The sequence below is a fragment of the Tachysurus fulvidraco genome, chromosome 21 (assembly GCF_022655615.1).
Source record: "Tachysurus fulvidraco isolate hzauxx_2018 chromosome 21, HZAU_PFXX_2.0, whole genome shotgun sequence".
Lineage (NCBI taxonomy): Eukaryota > Metazoa > Chordata > Actinopteri > Siluriformes > Bagridae > Tachysurus > Tachysurus fulvidraco.
The window spans coordinates 11689829-11709686 of record NC_062538.1 but is presented as its reverse complement, the minus strand read 5'-3'; the positions used below and the strand labels follow the sequence as shown (position 1 = coordinate 11709686).

The 19858-nt window shown below is 38.7% G+C and overlaps 3 protein-coding genes across 3 annotated transcripts; 2 read left to right on the top strand and 1 right to left on the bottom strand.

The window, feature by feature from the left end:
• Nucleotides 1-180: 180 nt before the first annotated feature.
• nim1kb (NIM1 serine/threonine protein kinase) lies at nucleotides 181-7522 on the top strand. Its single transcript, XM_027139895.2, has 4 exons — nucleotides 181-431; nucleotides 4844-5139; nucleotides 5618-5886; nucleotides 6714-7522. The coding sequence occupies exons 1-4, from the start codon at nucleotides 181-183 to the stop codon at nucleotides 7461-7463; spliced, it is 1566 nt and encodes a 521-aa protein (XP_026995696.2). The 3' UTR covers nucleotides 7464-7522.
• A 1864-nt stretch (nucleotides 7523-9386) lies between these two features.
• LOC113638573 (growth arrest and DNA damage-inducible protein GADD45 gamma) lies at nucleotides 9387-10834 on the bottom strand. The gene is made up of 3 exons (XM_027139875.2): nucleotides 10598-10834; nucleotides 10272-10476; nucleotides 9387-10146 (listed from the first exon to the last, which is right to left on the bottom strand). Exons 1-3 carry the CDS (start codon nucleotides 10738-10740, stop codon nucleotides 10033-10035), a joined length of 462 nt encoding a protein of 153 aa, XP_026995676.1. The 5' UTR covers nucleotides 10741-10834; the 3' UTR covers nucleotides 9387-10032.
• Nucleotides 10835-14200: 3366 nt separating this feature from the next.
• LOC113638574 (growth arrest and DNA damage-inducible protein GADD45 gamma-like) lies at nucleotides 14201-15473 on the top strand. Its single transcript, XM_027139876.2, has 3 exons — nucleotides 14201-14365; nucleotides 14458-14662; nucleotides 14788-15473. The coding sequence occupies exons 1-3, from the start codon at nucleotides 14265-14267 to the stop codon at nucleotides 14899-14901; spliced, it is 420 nt and encodes a 139-aa protein (XP_026995677.1). The 5' UTR covers nucleotides 14201-14264; the 3' UTR covers nucleotides 14902-15473.
• The last annotated feature ends 4385 nt before the right edge of the window (nucleotides 15474-19858 follow it).

Below are 19858 nucleotides of genomic sequence, written 5' to 3'. Positions count from 1 at the left end.
AAGGAGATGAATCTTAATAAGTGAGGTGACCAAGAACCCCATAGTCATGCTGACTGAGCTCCCAGAGATCCTGTGTGAAGGTGGGACAAAGTTCTTCAAGGACAACCATCAATGCAGCCCTCCACTTATCTGGGCTTTGGCAGAGTGGCTAGATAGAAGCCTATCCTGAGTGCAAAACACATGAAAGCCTCTTTAGAGTTTGCAAAAAAAAAGCACCTGACTGTGAGGAACAAGATTCTCTGGTTTGATGAAACCAAGATTGAACTGTTTGACCTCAGTTATAAATGTTATGTCTGGAAGAAACCGGGCACTGCTCATCACATGCCCGATACCATCCCAAAAGTGAAGCATGGTGGAGGCAGCATCATGCTGTGGGGCTGTATATTAGAAGCAGGGCTGGGAGACTGGTCTGGAAAGCTGAATGGAGCAAAGTACAGAAATATCCTCAATAAATACCTACTCCACAGTGCTCACAACCTCAGACTGGGCTGAAGGTTCACCTTTGAACATGACAACGACTCTAAGCACACAGTTAAGACTGCACAGGAATGGCTTCGGGACAGCCCTGAATGTCCTAGAGTGGCCCAGACAGAGCCCTGACTTGAACTCTATTGAACATCTCTGGAGAGACCTGAAAATGTCTGTTCACTGTCAGTCCCCATTCAGCCTGAACAAGCTTTAGAGGATTTGAAAAGAAGATCAGCAGAAAATAATCATAGCATCAGGCTGCAACATAACAAAATTGAAAATAGTTAAGGGTCTCTTAATATTTTAAAAATTCACTGTATATACAAGTGCAAAACAAAAGTTGTATGCAGACATGAAAAAAATGGTCTAATGTAAGAATGATTTCAAAAAGTACACATTGTCATTGTTTATCTATTTTCAAAATGCACAGTGAGCAAACATAAAAAATCAAAATCTAATTAATATTTGGTGTTTCTACACTTTGGTCTCAAACCAACATCTTGAACACTTGCACAAAGTCAGGGATTTTGTACAGTCAGAGTCAGATGTATGATTAATCAAATATACAGTATATCAAGCAGGAGCTAATGATCATCAATTTCATATGCAGGTTGAAACACACCAGTGCAAGATTGAGCACAGCAACAAGACTATAATTTATACTGCATCAGCTTGGTCTCTCCCAGGAAAAGCTTTTAAAGAAGACTGGGGTTTCAAGACGTGCAGCTCAACTATACATGAAATATAGGAACTACTTCTACTTTCTGATGTCCCCATTAGGGGTCACTACAGCAAATCATCTGTTTCCACATAACTCTATCCTCAGCATCCTCTATTCTCACACCAATTACATTCATGTCCTCATTTAACACATCCATATATCTCCCCCTTTAGCCTTCCTCTTGACCCCCCGCACCTAAGGCCTTGTGTGGCTCATCAACTTTATACCACTAGTTTCTACAAATCTGCAAATCACTTTTGTTCTTAAATATCGGCGCTAGATTCGATTTACACCCAATTCTTTGTAATCCGGTCTACTTTCTTCTGTACTTTCTATATCCCACTAGATTTAACTAGTCTCTTCCTCTGAATGCTGTCCTGTACTTCCTTGTTCCACCACCATGTTTCCTGATCTTCTTTTCTCCTTCTAGATGACGCACCTAGCACCCTACTACCTGTCTCACTGATTACTTCTGCTGTAGTTTCCCAGTAATCTGGAAGCTCTTCCTGACCACCCAAAGTTTGTCTCAGCTTCTGACTGAATTCCTCATGACATTCTTTCTTCCATCAATTAGTCTTCTTTTCTTTTTCTCTCCACTTCTTCCTGACCACCAGAGACATCTTACACATCACCATCCAATACTGTCTGGCTACACACTCTCCTACAATTATTTTGCAGTCAATAATCTTTCCCAGAGTGCCGTCTATATAGAATGTTGTCTACCTGCAAACCCCTACCTCCACTCTTATATGTAACTCTATGTTCCTCTTTCTTCTGGAAATAAGTGTTAACTACAGCCATTTCCATCCACTTAACAAATTCCACCATCATCTGTCCTACTACTGTATGTTCCTTTTCTCTAACACCAAACCTGCCCATCACCTCTGTTTCCCTCACCAACATGCCTATTGAAGTCTGCTCTAATCACTACTATCTCCCATCCCATCTGGGAATACTCTCCATCTCCTCATCTAACTCACTCCAGAATCTCTCCTTTTCTTCTAACTCACAGCCTACTTGTGAAGCATAACCACTGACGACATTCAACATCACTCCTTCAAATTTCTAACTTCAAACCAATTACCCTGTCTGACACTTTTCACCTCTAAAACATTCCTCACAAAAAACATGAAAACAGCAACTGAGGTGCAGAAAAATGGCAGCAGGTGCTCTGGACTGATGATACAAGGCTGTAGCAGGAGGCAGGTTGTTTATTGAAGGGCTGGAGAGCAGTACAGTAATGAGTGTCTACAGGCAACAGTGAAGCACGGTAGAGGTTCATTGCAAGTTTGGGTTGCATTTTTTGCAAATGGAGGTGGATATTTAATCAGAGATAAATTTGTCCTCAATGATGAGAAATACTGTCAAATACTTATCCATCTTGAAAGTGTTGGTTTGGCCCCACAGAGCCTTGATCTCAACATCATCCAGTCCATCTGGAATTACATGAAGAGATAGAAGGATCTGAGGACACCTACATCCAGAGAAGATCTGTGATCACTTCTCCAAGGAGTTCCTTCAAAAACTGTGTGCGATTGTACCTAAAATAATTGATGCTGCTTTGCAGGCAAAGGGTGGTCAGGCCAAATATGGATTTGATTTGGATTTCTGTCATTTTCATTTACTGTTCATCAGTGAATTAATTAAGATAAACTATCACTTCTATTTTTGAAAGTATTATTACAGCATCTTTTCACACCTGCCAAAAACTTTTTAGAAACCAGAGTACCTGGAGGAAACCCCTGAGCACAGAAAGAACATGTAAACTCCATACACTGGGTGGAAACTCAACCCTGGAGGTGCAAGGCAAACATGCTAACTACTAAGCCACCAGAAAATATTATTTATATTATGAATATTATTTATATGATATATTATTAAATTATTAAATATATAAAAATAATGATTAATAATAATATTCATTGAAATGCATAAACAGGTTACTGTTTATTTGTTATATTCACATGAATACAATACAAATACAATCAGTTATTTTACTATTTTCATGTTGTTAATCTATTCCCAGGGAGTCGCTATTTTTATGCAGGATATCTTGGAGTTTTACCTTAAAACCACTATGTATCTGTTTACAATGTTGTGCATTTCTGTAGCTTACACTTAATTCAGGCTTTCAGACTTATACTAAAATGTTCAGCTCTGCCTCTGGGTAAATATGACTGAATCTAAAATTTTGTATCAAATCATAGCATGCTCAATGAAACTGTTACTCAGAATACTCAGTTGATAAAACACGCTTTTATTGCACCTTGTTCATTTTAAAAGTGTAAGTCTAACTCGAAAGATTACTGTATGACGCTAAGGATAAGTCCTAATCTTATTTAGCAGTTACATAACATTAGAGCCTTACACTGAACACAACTCAGAGATCAACCTCATTACAACTTTTACAGTGATTTAAAAACTGATTTGGTTACATAGTTAAGGTATTTTTCTCAGGATTACAAATGCAGACAAATTAGTTATATAAAACAACTTCCTGTGATACTTGACTGCTTGTGTCCCTCAATTCCCTCTTTCTAGAAATTAGGGGATTATAGAAGACCTAAGATGCTTGCCAGGAGTGTAATCCCTCAGACAGGTGAGGTAAGAGAGAATAAATTAGCACTGTAGGTCTAGTATATCCCCAAGACAGCTGATATTTTTCATCTTGAATGGGTAACAACTTGATAAAATGGAGAACAGCTGAGCAGCTGATGGCATCTTTGAAAGACTTTTTGAGTGATTTTCAGGAAAGCTGACCATTGGAACATGATCAGACTTTTATGATTCTACAATAACACCTCACATCCCAGAAAGTTCATATGATTATGTGGTAATCCATGCTGGAAAGAGTTGCCTTCATCTCACTTGAGAAGCAGAATGCAAGGGTGAGACCTGAATTAGATTTAGCATTTTTTTGGAACTCATCATTTATACTGTTTACAGTAAAATGTTTAACTATTATGATGTATTTATTATGATTATATTATATAATATATTAGATTTAGTATATATTTTGATTAAATACAATGGTTATGATGATTATTTCTAAATGCACTGCAAGAAAATGTCTTATTAGGAAGTGGAAACTATTTGATACAGCCGTCTATTCTATGTAGTATATCTAATAATCTAAAAGAAATGACAATTATGCAAGTATGACAATAAACCAAATATAAAAGATTATAAAGTTTTTTTGGGGCTTTTTACTTCAATCAAGCTTGAAATTTTTCTCTACTGGCAGATAATTCTGCTGATTTTTAGTATCTGCTCCTAAATAGTAGTATAGGAAACACTTGAAAAACTGTCTAGAAATAGACAAAAGGAAATATTAGGTAAATTTGACTATATTTAATTCAGTCTAATTCATAGAGATAATATATGCAGTGTGTAATGTGTTTAACAACTTTTAAACTTTTTAACTTTTGTGCTTTTTATTTATAAAATTTTGTCAGGGTTAAAAAAATGAACTAAGATACCAACTCTGGGCTAATGCTGTGAGAAAAGCACATGGTAGCATAAGTTATTGCTATATTTCAATATTTCTTGCAGTGGACTTTATAATTACAAAGTCACCATAAGCTTGCAACAGTACATGTTCAACGATGTTTTAATTGATGTCCATAAGAGTCTCTTCTATATTTGTCATTATAGTGTTAAAGAGGAAAGAACAATGCCTTCAATCCTGACTCGGGTGTCTACACATGTGCCGCGCCACAGCCTGTACAGCCTATCAGATAGCTCGGACTGTGATCCAGATAACGAGGCAGAAGAGGATTCATCCAGGAGCCTCACACCTCTGGAGAAGCTAACACTGGATATGTGTCATGATGAAAAAACCATTAAAGAGCTGAATGTGGGAAGAAGAGTAGGATTCTATAAAGTCTGTTGTGAGATTGGGTGTGGAAACTTCTCCAAAGTCAAATTGGCCTTCCATGCTCTTACCAAAGGTAGGGGATACATTCTGAAATATATGTACCAAATTTTATTTGTTTAGAAGCATTTATTTGTTCTCTTGCTACAGGAGACACCTGAAAACTAAGTTATGATGTTTTTAAAGCTAAAGTCCAGTTCAGACTAAATGAAAATAATACACACTCTGAAGAAAAGGATGTTCACTGAAGGAGAAAGCATGTGAAAGGTGAAAGTTGTTGATTTTGTTAAGAAACTGTAGACTTTCAGCTCTTTGGGTGGCAAAAATGGAGAGGTTGCTAATTATTAAATAGACATCACCACGTACATTTACCTTGCTGTTTTCTTTCTGCTGCTTGGTGCACATCTAATTAAAACTTATGTATGTCTTGTCTACATATGTTCAGGTATATGTGATCTAATTCTTAGCTTTCTCTCGGACTGCTAAGATTTGTAAAAATCAGATCATAAAATGAACTAATTAATAACAACCATGTCATTATGTTGTCATTGCAGACAAAGTTGCTATTAAAGTTTTGGATAAATTGCGACTGGACTTACAGACCCAGCGGATGCTATCCAGAGAGATCTCCATAATGGAGAGCTTGCATCATCCAAACATTCTTTGGCTCTATGAAGTGTTGGAGGCACCGAGTCGATTGTATCTAGTGCTGGAGTACGCCGGAGGAGGAGACCTGCATGCCAGAATCAGCTCTGAGGGAAAACTCTCTGATCAAGAAAGCAAACTTGTGTTTGCCCAAATCCTGTCGGCAGTAAAGTACATGGTCAGTTTAGTAACATTTAGAAGATTTATTCAGTTGTATTTGTATTTTATGACCATTAACTAGAACATGTAATCAGTCTGAGAGCCAGATAGTAAACACTAACTGTTTATAAAATTAGGTTTGCTTCTTTAGTTTGGCTGTTATTTAAGACCACTGAACTAGTCATGTTATGAAACAAGTTTGAGACAACTTTTGCTTTTTGACATTATGATGCTGGAAGTAGCTATAGGTAGATGGATCAATTGTGGCCATGAAGGCCTGCTGGATGTTTTTTTTTTATTGCACCATTCTGTCATCAACAGTCATGCCACTGTCAAAATCACCCTGATTCCATTTTTTCCTCATTCTGCTGGTTGTTTTAAACATTATCTGAAGCTGCTCGCCTACTGCTTAACTACATAATTTCATACATACAGTACCACTGTGCCATATGATTGGTCGATTAGATAATTTCATGAATTAGGCAGTGTGGAAGTGTCCCTTATAAAGTGCTCTGTGAGTGTATATTTCTTCAATTCCACACTCACAACTTTAGTTCTGACTTGTGGTTAGCTACTTAGATTGCTTTGTTAAACTTTCAGTAAAGAATGTATAAAGCCAAGCACATAATAAATCAGAATCATAAGTGGACCTGTGTATGTCACATAGGACTGTAGTCAAATACCTACACATAAAAAAGACACTGAATGGTGCAATCTAAAAAAAAACAGAGGTAGCTATACAGATCTTCAAAACTGATAGTTGCTGGCTAGTCTGAACAATATTTGAGAAACTTTATCTATATGTTCTCTATATATAATACATCATACATTTCATCCATTTTTCAGCATGACAACATCATCATACATCGGGATCTAAAGGCAGAAAATATCTTGTTCACCAGCAACTCCTGTGTAAAGGTAGCTGACTTTGGCTTCAGCACAAAGATCAGCAACCGCAGCCAGATGTTGGACACCTTCTGTGGCTCCCCTCCATATGCAGCACCAGAGCTCTTCAAAGATGAAGCCTACTTGGGGCCACCTGTAGACGTATGGGCTATGGGGGTCCTTCTTTTTTTCATGGTGACTGGCACCATGCCGTTCCGTGCTGACACTGTTTGTAAGCTGCGCCGTTTTGTACTACAGGGAGTTTACGTTATTCCCATTTGGGTGTCTGCTCCATGTCAGCGCCTGATCCGGGGGATTCTCAAGCCAGAGCCTACTGAGCGATGTGTGCTGGATCAGATGCTGGGCTGTGAGTGGCTGCTGCCAGTGGAGACTCTGCGTCCCATTCCTCATTTCTACCAGCTTAACCCTGTCAACTTGCTGAAGGTAAGATCAGGATGGGCAGAGCAGGAAGAGGTGCATGCTACCTTACAGAAACTTGGAGTCACAGAGAAACACATTCTCAACAACCAGGGCAAGAACAGTCGAAGCCCAATAACAGGTATCTATCGCATTGTACTCCATCGGATCCAAAGGAACAAAGGTGCTGAGTGTCTGCCTTCAATCACAGGTGTAGTCAGAGACCCAAAGCGGGACAGTCTTCGCACCTACAGGAATTTACGACACACCTCAAAACTGTGTGTCCTCTCTTAATGAGCATAACATACAGAAAATGGGTTTTCTTTGTTCTAGTTCACAAGGTTAGTTGTCTTTCAAAGGGAGCTATACTCTCATCACTGATCTAAAACACTAACTACCGTAGACTTCAAGCTGAGCTCTGTAACATATTATTAATATCATATTATTGTTTTTTTATTCATATTAATCAAAACAAACTGCAGTACTTGCTTTTGCACCATTTCTGGATATAACACAATGATGTAAACAAAATATACACACACTGACCAGGTTTATCATGTCCTTTTACAATATATAGTTCTTTGTAGGTGTGTAAAATTACTGACAGTCTTTTACTATGCAAAATGTTTTGGCCTCACCCTCTCATCAGAAACTGTCTCTGCTGAATGGTATTGAAAACATTTAATTTCATTAAATTGGTTTAAATCAGGCAAAACAAATAATGTTCTCCATGTCACAGTTATACATTGGAGACCATTTTAACTATAGAGCCTCAAAAAAGAAAATGAACTGTTTACATCACCACTTATCATGATCTGAGGGCTTGCAGAAAACAGTAAACACAAACAAACATTTGGGTGCTTCAAAAAATAAATTTTTTCTGCCCATTAGCACGTTTAACATTTTGCCAACATGTATTTGTATCTGTCTTGTAAGTTTGGTGTCATCCTATGTCATCCTATTTGTGGCTTTTACCTGAGCATCATAGCACTCACTATTCACACACTGCGACTTAATAAATAAAATCACAGCTAGAATATTGGAAATAAAACAGAATTTTGAAATCCATTATCTTCTGCTTTCAGTGGTACTAAACTGGTCGATACTGTGATGTTATTAGTAGAATGCAAATGTCAGCTCATGACTAAAGAATTATTTTATAGTATGTGATTATTTTTGCCTGTGACAGCTAAATTGTGCTGAATGTTACTTTTCTATAGTACATTTACACAGATTCCCTACAAGTACTTGAGCTACTAAACCACCACCATACACTCTACCATGTTATTTATGCTGCTGTGCTGAGAATGAACCACCATCCATGTAATATCTGCTCATTGTGATCCCTTTCCAATGATAGACAGAAGCAGAGAGGACATGAGTGCAAATGATGGACTAATGTTTAACTACAATGTATGTCTGAATGGGGGCAGGTGGTAAAGGGCCAGAGACTCTAGGTTTTTATTATAAAGGTTGCACAAAAAGTCAAATTTACCAGTAAAGTTTCTATTAAGTCTTGCAGTACCTAAAAATATAATCTATCATAGCACACTTAACATTAAAAAAAAAAGCTACTGAAATGTGTGGAACCAGTGAGTATATTTGCTATAAATCACTGAGAGCTTATAGTACATTTTAGTCATTGCACTCAGATTAAATAAATTGAATGCTAGATATTGATCCAATATTGTCATTAATTAAACACTTGTGTTTCTTAATTACTAACTGTTTCTTTGTGCATGGTCACACTATCGTGTTCAAGCTAACTTCCATTTGAAAAGAGAGTGCAGTCGCCATTGCCCGTGGTACAGGCAGATTGTACACAATGCAGCAGCAAACTCAAAAGTGAGTTCAGCATTCACCCACCCACCCTCCTCTCTCTTCTTCTTTCCCCCCAACGCTTGCTCTTCACCTCCCATCTGCTCCCTGTGGCAGATGGAGTTTGCGTGGCAGCTCAGACATCTGCCGCCCCAAACAATGGCTCCCTTGTGCAGGCCCCAAGTCTGAGCCAGAGGCGTGCTGCTATTGTGTTTGAGTCATACACATGCAGATCAGCGGCCATGGGGCCAGGATGGGGCCAGGCAGCTGACAGTACATACACCGCCCCACAATGCAAGCATTTGTAAGCACCAAAACTTGACAGCACTTATGTTTAGGCACAGTGAATGACTCGATTGCAGAAATAACACATTAGGCAGTATTCATTTAACCAGTTTATTTATTTTTGTTCCATTCAGTAAAAAATCACAATCACATTAGTTAGAATTTAAATTATTGACTTTTTTTATGATGACATTTCTAAAGTGAAACCTTTAGAATTCATTACTTGTCATAAATATTTCTAAAGTTAAACCTTTAGAGAATAAGACAATTCTGGAAAGTGGAAAGAAGCACATTGCCGACAGTAAGGTACGTTATACTGTGCGGCAATTACGTTTTTTTTTATAAATGTCCCTGATGTTAAGTCCATTTTTTTGAAAAAACGTCGCTACGACGCACCACCGCGTCCTCTCGTGTCTTGATGCGAAGTTTGCGCTGTGAAACACAAACTCGCGTTCTCCTTCCTCTCCAAACCTCATCCGCACAAAGAATGAGGGCCGCTGGGTCACTCTCGTGGCATGCCCGGCCTCGTTCACATAAAGAAGGAGGACCATCTTGGCATGGACGGGACGAGAAGCGACGGAACCGTGAGGCTAAAGGCCACTTCGGGCCTGCATGCCCCGCGCTGCCTGGACTGCATTAAAGCCTCCTCAGAAGCATCCAGGGATGTGAAGATACATCATCATCATCCTTTATTCAAAGGATGCATGTATTTCCATTAAGGGTTAACAGCCTCTCGTGTGAGAAGAGTCCCATCAGCAGATCAGCGAGCTGGCAGACTGATCTCTGGAAGCCAGTCGTTGGAGCGGCGGCTTTCTTCACAGAACATGTGCAGCTTCTCCAGAGCTGGATCTTCCCACGAACCGTCAGCTGGACTCTGTGGAAATACAATAAAAAGCATGATGAGAAACTCTGTTCAGTAGTTTAATACGTTAAAATGTGTTGTCAATGTTCTGATTGACGCTGTAGACATATTGCTTTAGCACGTACAGCATGACTTACCGTGATAAGGAGGCAGTGACAGTCCTCAGTTTGATCTTTAGCGCCGACAATTTCACCCAGACGCTGCACGTCGTCCACTCTCACGATGCTGATGTCGTTATCGAAGCAGAAAGCCTGGATGAGAGTGAAGTGGATTTGGAGTGCGATGTCGCACTCGAACTCTTCATCCATAGCCAGAACGCAGAAGGACACGCTGTCCGGATCACTGCAGAAATAAAATGAAAACAGTTCATGAGAAAAATTGCATGCATCACATGTATGACTCAATCAACCTCAGTAAGGTACGTTAGTGATTCTAAAAGCAAGTGCACGGACCTAATACTTACACATTCATCACTTTAGCAGATTCATACACGCCGATGGTGAGGCACTCGTTCGTTTTGGCAGACACCAAAAGCTCCTCTATTGCATTACCGGTGCCCTGAGCTCTCTCGCAGGGCTTCTGGATGGCAACTTCCTCAAAAGTCATGATGTTGGAGTTAAGAGTTGTTCCGAGACGTGCACGGTAGAGATGTAGAGATCAGGATAGTCCGAAAAAGACTGGTGCTGAATCAGAGCCAGGCGTCGGCTTTTATACACTTGGGCTCGTGGTGCGCATGAAAGGCGCTCGTTCTGATTGGACCGTGCTGCATTGGTATGCTAATACTATTGTCACACTCCGGCTCGTGGCAGATTTACAGAGATAATCCATGGCCTTTTTGTGCTCTGGACTGCATGGTTCTTTAAAGCATTTTTGCATAAGAGGAGCAAAAAATCAGAATCTTATATTTAGATATGGAAATACATGTCGAATGCATGGTTCATGAGAATTAGAGCAACACTTTATTTGAATGTTTCGAATTTGTTTAAAAGTGATTTAGAACCTTTAAACTAATATAACTTTATAATCAGCCTCTCTCGTATAGGATATACATTTTATAAAGGTCTAAGTAAGCAAATGGAAGATAAATATTGACTATTGTAAAATTGTGACACTTTTTCATTTATAACAAAAAAAGGCTTAGATATGAACCTAGTAAAGTTTTATGAGTAAAAATGAAAAAATATGTTTCTAAAATTGAATAGGTTTATCACAGCTGCTGCACATAAAAAGAAAGTGTGCAAATGAACCCCTCCCCGTGCAAAAGGACAGGTGGAGTGTGGCCATCTGTAGATACTCTGAAACGGCCCTATTGTCAGTTCAGAAACTTCTATTATTGGACGCCTATACACATGCAAATGAGTAACGCGTGCCATGACGCCCTGCCATGCAATCTGCCTGGCTCTGTGGCCCCGAGTCACGTGACACACAGAAGCTTTGCACACTGGGATCACTTTGCAAATGCATCTGGAAAAAAAATAAATGTACATAGGATACACTTGTGTGATAAACTAAAACTTTTAGGAGCGGTAAAAGGTTTCACTTCGCACTACTCTAACAATACTAGCTTAAACTTTTTTTGTAATGAAATTTGTTGCATTTGCAAATCAACAATATTAAGCATACAAAACGTTTAGGTTATAGGACCATTTCTGCTCAATCAAATGTGGACTTCACAAAAATGCATTAGTGTAATAGCATTAAAGATCGCACCCAAAAATTTGATGCAAAACAAAACAGGACCGCAAATAGAAATGTCGTGTTTGAGAGAACTGAGAGAGCAGATTCACTCTGACAGATTCGGGTCTATTGTTACTGTGCAGAACTGGAGCAGATGGAGGGGCCTCACTGGGATACACCCTTTCCACTCACTCTTTACCCCTCACCCTGCAGCACCTAACGCTATTGTTGATCTACAGTGCAACGCAAAAGTATTTATAATAAAGCAGAACAAGTTTGTATTGAGATTTTCTGTTGAATTTTTCCATTGAAGAAAGAAGTGCTAGAAAACATAAAGAACTAAAAAATGAACAAAATGTTGGAAGTTTATTGGAAGTTAATGCCTATTTACATAAAAAAAATCTTGAGTATTAATTGTGTGTATAAATCCCTTCAACAATCTGCAACGTAATCTATAAGCTGGTTCACTTGAATGACCATCTTACGTGCCTGTGTTTGTAAAGAATAAGTATTTGACAACTTTCTTATGTAAAATAAAGGCATATATAGGCCACTGGAGTATCGCAGAAATCTGAGTAAAAGGCACTCGTGCGATCTGCATGCACGTGAACCGCAGAGTTGACCTCAACAGAGGCGCGTGCAGTTCGTCTGCCTCTCTGTATTGTGTGCGCGTCACATCTGCAGCCTGTCCGTCTCGCGCTGCTGCGCTGCATGCGTGCTCACGAGTGACAGGTGGTCCTGTGAACAATTACTTTTAGTACCCTCCCTATACTCTACTCAACACACACACACACACACACACACACACACACACACACACACACACACACACACACACACACACACACACACACACACACACACACACACACACACACACACAAACAAAGAGTTGTAGATTAACCCTCATAAATTCGGCTCTTTTTAATGGGCTGCTCTGCTTCTTATTGTCCTAAGAGCAACAGCAGGCGCGTGCTACTCTCAGACAGGAAGAGGGACGAGCTGTCTTACAAAAGAACACCTTTTCAACTGACCACTCTGTATCCTAATACTAAGTTGTATCAAAGCTTCAACAAATCAAACTTGTGTTGACTTTATGAAGATTGAATGAAGATCCAATATGTTATAATACATCTATTCACTGTTTCTGTATTGTCTTAGAATAAAAAAAAATCCTTCGTGATTAAATTTTCTGATCTTTCTTGTCTTATTTTTCAGAGACGTAACATGCACTTCATTATTTTATCTCTGTGAAAACGAGCTGTTAAAAGTGGTCATTTTCTTCTTCTTCCACTTTTTCTTCATCTAATGCATCTCACCAAATCACTGCTTATGCAAAAAAATGCTGATTAAACAATACATAAAGTATCTAGCACGAGCATAATGGCTATAGTTTGGAGATTATTGATCCCTCAATCACACACGAGCAGATGTGCTTTTCCTCAGCTATAGAGAGAAAGAGAGCGAGAGAGATGGGAGAGAGAGAGAGAGAGAGAGAGAGAGAGAGAGAGAGAGAGAGAGAGAGAGAGAGAGAGATGGGGAGGGGGTCGTCTTAATATGCCACGCGTCCAAAAGTCGGGCCACCTTTGCGTATGGAAACCAGCCGCGCGTGTCTGCTGTTATCAGCTCCAACCACATGATTTGACCCCGATTTCAATTCCCATGTGCATAAGATCAGTTATAATCACACTTTTTATATATCTACCTATATTTTTTCGGAGGTTGGCATGACAGTCACCCAAAATAAAAGATGGGATATGTAAAATGTAAAATGTAAAACTTTTCTTCTTAAGCATGTTTTTTTGCAGTTGTTTTTAAAACCCAGTAAAATGCCTGCAAATGAAAATATCAAGAAATAATTTTTCTTACTATTACCTTTTGATTCACATGAAACGACAAAGTGGGTACTGTACTCTTCTTTTTTTTACATACTGACAGGTTTACACATTGAAGCACTATTTTAAACTGCAAGCAAGTACATGTGTTTTAATAATAGTTTTCGAAAACTTGAAATGTTTTTACTTTATCGTATTACTGAATTGTTGTTGAATCTGAACTTTTTATTTTAATACTAAACCGTTCATCTTCGACATGAAAATATCTCAAATCTATTGTAATCTGTGCAAACTTCTTTGTGTCTTGCAATGCACGTGCCTATCTGTCTACAGTCAACAAAAGCTTTCTATTAAAATTGATGCGAATTAAAAGTCAGCAGCTTGCAAAATTGACCTTTTCCCATTATTAATTCTTTGAGATGTCATGCATGTCTATAGGCACGCGCCTCCAAGGGCTCGTCCCTTTATTGTCCGGCCTCAGCCAATCAGATTGCAGGCGCGTGCCGGGATCCGAGTATAAATATGAGACGCGTGTCACCAAAATATCATTCCAAACTGTGCAAGCGTGTTGGAAGGATACTTTATACCATTTTTACAAATACAAAAACCCAACCCAAGATGGTTAATGAAAGCAAATCTCTGGCTGAGGCTCTGAAATCCGCTGAGGCTGAGGGTCACGTCACCCTAGGTGTCTACGAGTGCGCTAAAATCATGAATGAGTGAGTATTCCTGATACACGGTCAGAACTGAAAATTATTCTTAACGCTATGTGAATTTAAGCTCATGCACTGTTTTCATTTTATTTCTGCAGTGATCCGGACAGCGTGTCCTTCTGCGTTCTGGCTATGGATGAAGAGTTCGAGTGCGACATCGCGCTCCAAATCCACTTCACTCTCATCCAGGCTTTCTGCTTCGATAACGACATCAGCATCGTGAGAGTGGACGACGTGCAGCGTCTGGGTGAAATTGTCGGCGCTAAAGATCAAACTGAGGACTGTCACTGCCTCCTTATCACGGTAAGTCATGCTGTACGTGCTAAAGCAATATGTCTACAGCGTCAATCAGAACATTGACAACACATTTTAACGTATTAAACTACTGAACAGAGTTTCTCATCATGCTTTTTATTGTATTTCCACAGAGTCCAGCTGACGGTTCGTGGGAAGATCCAGCTCTGGAGAAGCTGCACATGTTCTGTGAAGAAAGCCGCCGCTCCAACGACTGGCTTCCAGAGATCAGTCTGCCAGCTCGCTGATCTGCTGATGGGACTCTTCTCACACGAGAGGCTGTTAACCCTTAATGGAAATACATGCATCCTTTGAATAAAGGATGATGATGATGTATCTTCACATCCCTGGATGCTTCTGAGGAGGCTTTAATGCAGTCCAGGCAGCGCGGGGCATGCAGGCCCGAAGTGGCCTTTAGCCTCACGGTTCCGTCGCTTCTCGTCCCGTCCATGCCAAGATGGTCCTCCTTCTTTATGTGAACGAGGCCGGGCATGCCACGAGAGCGACCCAGCGGCCCTCATTCTTTGTGCGGATGAGGTTTGGAGAGGAAGGAGAACGCGAGTTTGTGTTTCACAGCGCAAACTTCGCATCAAGACACGAGAGGACGCGGTGGTGCGTCGTAGCGACGTTTTTCAAAAAAAATGGACTTAACATCAGGGACATTTATTAAAAAAAACGTAATTGCCGCACAGTATAACGTACCTTACTGTCGGCAATGTGCTTCTTTCCACTTTCCAGAATTGTCTTATTCTCTAAAGGTTTAACTTTAGTAATATATATGACAAAAATAAAGTCTAAAGGTTTCACTTTAGAAAAAAAAGAATACAACAATAGCTAAACGAGTTAGAGAAAATGCATTTCTGTAAAGTTTTCACTTAACTGTTATACAAAAAAATGAATAAAGAATAGTACATTCACATTCTCTGCTTTCATTTGTATATATATTGTCATACACATGCTGGGAATTTTTTATGGGAAGTCTCGATCTCTTAGTTGATCAGACTGAATAATACTGAATAAGTTAAGTGATCTTGTTAAAAATATATAATGTGATTATATGGCACTATCATTAGCCAATTGATACTGTGTTTACATTAATATTCTACCTGTGCAATGTATAGTTTTCCCAAATGCTTAAATAAGACGCTGAGATTTTGTCAACTAACAAATGTAAGTGCAGAATAGACGGAAGAGTTGAAAAGCTGAATGCAGCACTTGGATTAAACACTAATAAGGAGCAGTGTTACTTTGCAATCAGTGAATGAAGCAACAGATGAATGATGTAATAGCATATGTAGTCACATGAGAAGAGAACACACTAAGATATAAAGTGAGCATGTCTGGAAAGACCTAAGCTTCCACACAGTCAAGTGGAGAAAGTTAAGGTCGTTGCAGAGTTCAAAATCTGTATCTTTAGGAGTTCTTAAACTTTGTGAGAGAAAATGACAAATACTGTTATGAAAACTTAACTATTAACAGTTCAGATGTAAAAAGGAGTGAGTGGCAGTGACTGGTTGTGTGTGAAATGCTATACAGAAGGCCCATTAAAAGCATTTTACACCCATAGTTTGTTTTTTCATCATTAAAAACATCTAAGTTTAATTTAAATGATGCTTAATCTAGATGCTGGCATCAAACTACTGCCCTGTACTGTTTTAAAAAAGTGAGAAACAGAGGCTAGAGTAAAGGTTTATTTTTCACTCACGTACTGTATACACTGTAACCAAAAGGTCAAACATATACTTTAATGTAATGCACACAAAAGGTCATGAGATCAAGAAACAGACTGGATGAGTAAAAAATAAAAGAGACAGCAATAACAAACACAGGTGGAACTGGATAAATTAGCATCAAGCTCATCACTGTGTTATCCAGACTTAAGACTTTGCAAAGAACCAAATTAATTGAAGATATTTAACTGGTGCAGTTGAGTGTAAACTGATGAGTAATTGCAAATGAGTCAGTTATTTTAAAACAATTCCATTAGTTGAATATTGTGAGCTGATTTGCATATATTCTCTAAATTGTTCCACATTCTTTTTTTTCTTTTTTATTAATGTATTTGATGAAATTCATTCATTCATGCATTCATTTGCTCATTTATTCTTTCATTTAGCTGAACTTTGCAAGATGATTTGCATGTATACTACAGTCTGTTGTTCATTCAATTCAATTCAAGTTTATTTGTATAGCGCTTTTTACAATAGACATTGTCTCAAAGCAGCTTTACAGAACATAAACACAGAGCAGAAGGTAAACATAATTAATGATAAAGGAAATAACGAATAATAAAAGAAATAAGAATTAACAGAATAAAAATTCTAGATTATTATTAGATGTATATAGTTCACAGTGTGTATGTATTTATTCCCCTATGAGCAAGTCTGAGATGACTCAGGCAGCAGTGGCAAGGAAAAACTCCCTTAAATTGGTAAAGGAAGAAACCTTGAGAGGAACCGGACTCAAGGGGGAACCCATCCTCATATGGGTGACACTGGGGGTGTGTTGTGGGGGTGTGTTGTTGCGTGTTAATTTATTTAACGTCATTCATCTGAGTTGTCATTCATCATTTGTTTGAATGATGAGTTCTGTGTTTGATATAGTATAGGTGAATTAGTATATTAGTGAAGGTGATCAGTTGTCAGAATAAATGGAAATGAATCTTGTTAATGAACCAGAAACACAGATATATTTATATTAATGCAGGAATTCCTCCAGTTCTTAATCCACATTTGAAATGTACTGTTACTATTTTAATGATAATAACATTAAAACAAATTGATTAAACAGACACAATAGTAAGGCAAATAAGAAAAATCATGGGTCATATTGCATAATTTGTCTGTTCTATTATGAGTCGTTTGGAAGATAAAAGATCAGTGAGCTCACAATGAAAACTTCTATTTCTATTGTGTCAGTTCATGTCATGAGGCTCTGGAATCAAGCATGGCTTTTAAACTTGATAGCTTTAAAAATAGGCTAGATTTTAAGCGTCAGGCCTAGAAATGTTCTGCTCAATTTTAGATTTTTCATGAGCAATTCACAGAAAGTAGATTCTTTAGTTAAGGTTAGGATCATTTAGGTCAAAGGTACTGTAAGTGGATTGTGGGTCAAAATTGCTCCAAATCTGAGTAGCCAAAATGGCCCAAATACAATCAATCATCCCAGCGAGCACTGACTGACCAAAGACATCCATCAATGACTTAAACTGAAACAGGAAAAGATCTAGATCAAGTTTTGATTGCATTCTTAAACATGTGTTTTTTGAAATTCTAATTTTGGGTGTCCTATGTTTTCATCTTTTTGTGAAATTCAAGATTTAAAGATTGTGTCTGGACAAAATTACATTAATGTAAAACATGAATTTTTAGATGGAGTGCTCAGTGTTAATGCATGGGTCGCTTTCATTTTAGCCAAAAACAGACTATAAATTCCATATCGTATCAGGCCTGAGATGCAGACTCATACATGGACAAGCACTGGGCCCATATAAAATTGGTCATTGGTAGTGGATTTTTAGGACTTGTCCCTGAAATAGGTCCATACATCAATTTCCCTGCAAACTTTTTCACTGAATCTAATGATTATCTAGAGAAAATAAAACCTAAAAAGTTACAAACGTTAGGAGCAATATCAAATTCCTTTTACAATCCAAAATTTCTGTTAAAACATAAATGTGGAATTATGCGATAAACAAACAAATTTTACTTTTATATTAACACTTAAAAATAAAACGGGCTAAATGAGTCAATAAAATAAGCTAAATTATCAGTGATGTGGATTTCACTTTTGTGGAATAATAACCCTGTATCTGATTTCCCTGTATGACTGAAGGCCTTTCTCCTCTGACTCAGATGGAAACAGCTTGTGATTGGCTGAGAAAGTGCCATCTGGTTGATGAACAGCAAACCCCCCATGGTTTCAAATGTCTGATCCTAGAGTAGAATGAGAAAAGACAAGAAAAATAACAACATGCATCATAAGTAGATGGCACACGTTGCACTTTATGTGGCTAGTACTTAAGTCCTTAGCTCTGTAGCTTCGTCCTGGAGAAACTTTGTTTCAGTTCACTGTGTACTGCATCAGCTATAAATGGATGAAATGACAATAAAAGCTTCTTGAATTTACTTGAAAAAACAATAAATGGAGGACACACTCCTGATTAACATAACTTATACAATTATACTTAAACAATTAACTGCATACATATTGAAGAATCTTTACCACGGAAAAATGGTTATTCATTTAATGCTTGTAACATGAATCAAAATGTGCTGCAGCCTGATTGGTTTATTTGAGGAGAATGCTTAGCTCAACTTCCTGCATCTTTGGGTTCAACCAGGAGTATTTAGATTCTACTTAGAAACGCTTGTGATAAAGGAAACATTCAATTGAAGTTTTTATATAGAAAAGAGCCTTTACAAGCCACAAAAAAATTATTGTAAATCTTTATATCTTTTATGTCACCAGCACAACAGCCACTATCTTGATATCTATGATGTCCATCAAATACACATATTATTTGTCTCCTATACTGTTCGCACCCATGTACCATGTTGTGGGAGTAAACAGCTGAACTCTAAATGCACCTGAATGACCTCTGGATTTCTCCAAACACCCAAAAGGTTTCAAATATAGAACTAATCAAATGAGCCAGTGCAGAACAAAGCAGTAGCACGTAGGCAGCCTTTATTGTCAGCGAGAGCCTGCTGACTGAAAAATCGCAGCCAGGCCCCCAAACCTCAATCTACCCAGCAACTAGGCCACAAAACCTGCTCCATCTGCTGCTGTGCATAATGAGTTGGAGCTTTAGGTACAAGCAAGCAAGGGGTTAGGAGGAGGGGAAAAGGAAAGGATGACCCTGTGCCTGGCACAAGCCTTCTCCTTTTAAGCTACATTCCCTCGGGGGACCTGCTGCTGCGTCCCCTGTAATCATGGAGCACTCTCTAAAAAGACCTCCTGTCAGGCATACTGGGTGTTCTTCTAGTGGTTTAGGGAGCAAGGGAAGGAGGGTTCACACATGCTGCTGAGATGAGGCCTGCTGTCATATAGGTACTGATTGATATAAACCTTAGGGAGGGACCTTGACTAGGCTGAGGGTCTCCTTTTGCCACTGCTTTCAGCTGGCTTTCAGCTGTCCTGGGGCTTGAAAGAAGGCTTTAGCTGCAATGTCACAATATTTCATTCCATATATGCCTTGCCCCC

What these genes read in the sequence shown, in the direction of transcription:
- nim1kb (XM_027139895.2), top strand. Translation starts at nt 181, where the DNA reads ATGAAAGCCTCTTTAGAGTTTGCAAAAAAAAAGCACCTGACTGTGAGG. An exon ending in GGAAAGCTGAATGGAGCAAA is followed by an intron (nt 432 to 4,843) that starts GTACAGAAATAT and finishes TTGTCATTATAG; the next exon opens with TGTTAAAGAGGAAAGAACAA. An exon ending in TGTCGGCAGTAAAGTACATG is followed by an intron (nt 5,887 to 6,713) that starts GTCAGTTTAGTA and finishes TCCATTTTTCAG; the next exon opens with CATGACAACATCATCATACA.
- LOC113638573 (XM_027139875.2), bottom strand. Translation starts at nt 10,740, where the DNA reads ATGACTTTTGAGGAAGTTGCCATCCAGAAGCCCTGCGAGAGAGCTCAG. An exon ending in TCTGCTAAAGTGATGAATGT is followed by an intron (nt 10,477 to 10,597) that starts GTAAGTATTAGG and finishes TTATTTCTGCAG; the next exon opens with TGATCCGGACAGCGTGTCCT. An exon ending in GTCACTGCCTCCTTATCACG is followed by an intron (nt 10,147 to 10,271) that starts GTAAGTCATGCT and finishes GTATTTCCACAG; the next exon opens with AGTCCAGCTGACGGTTCGTG.
- LOC113638574 (XM_027139876.2), top strand. Translation starts at nt 14,265, where the DNA reads ATGGTTAATGAAAGCAAATCTCTGGCTGAGGCTCTGAAATCCGCTGAG. An exon ending in TGCGCTAAAATCATGAATGA is followed by an intron (nt 14,366 to 14,457) that starts GTGAGTATTCCT and finishes TTATTTCTGCAG; the next exon opens with TGATCCGGACAGCGTGTCCT. An exon ending in GTCACTGCCTCCTTATCACG is followed by an intron (nt 14,663 to 14,787) that starts GTAAGTCATGCT and finishes GTATTTCCACAG; the next exon opens with AGTCCAGCTGACGGTTCGTG.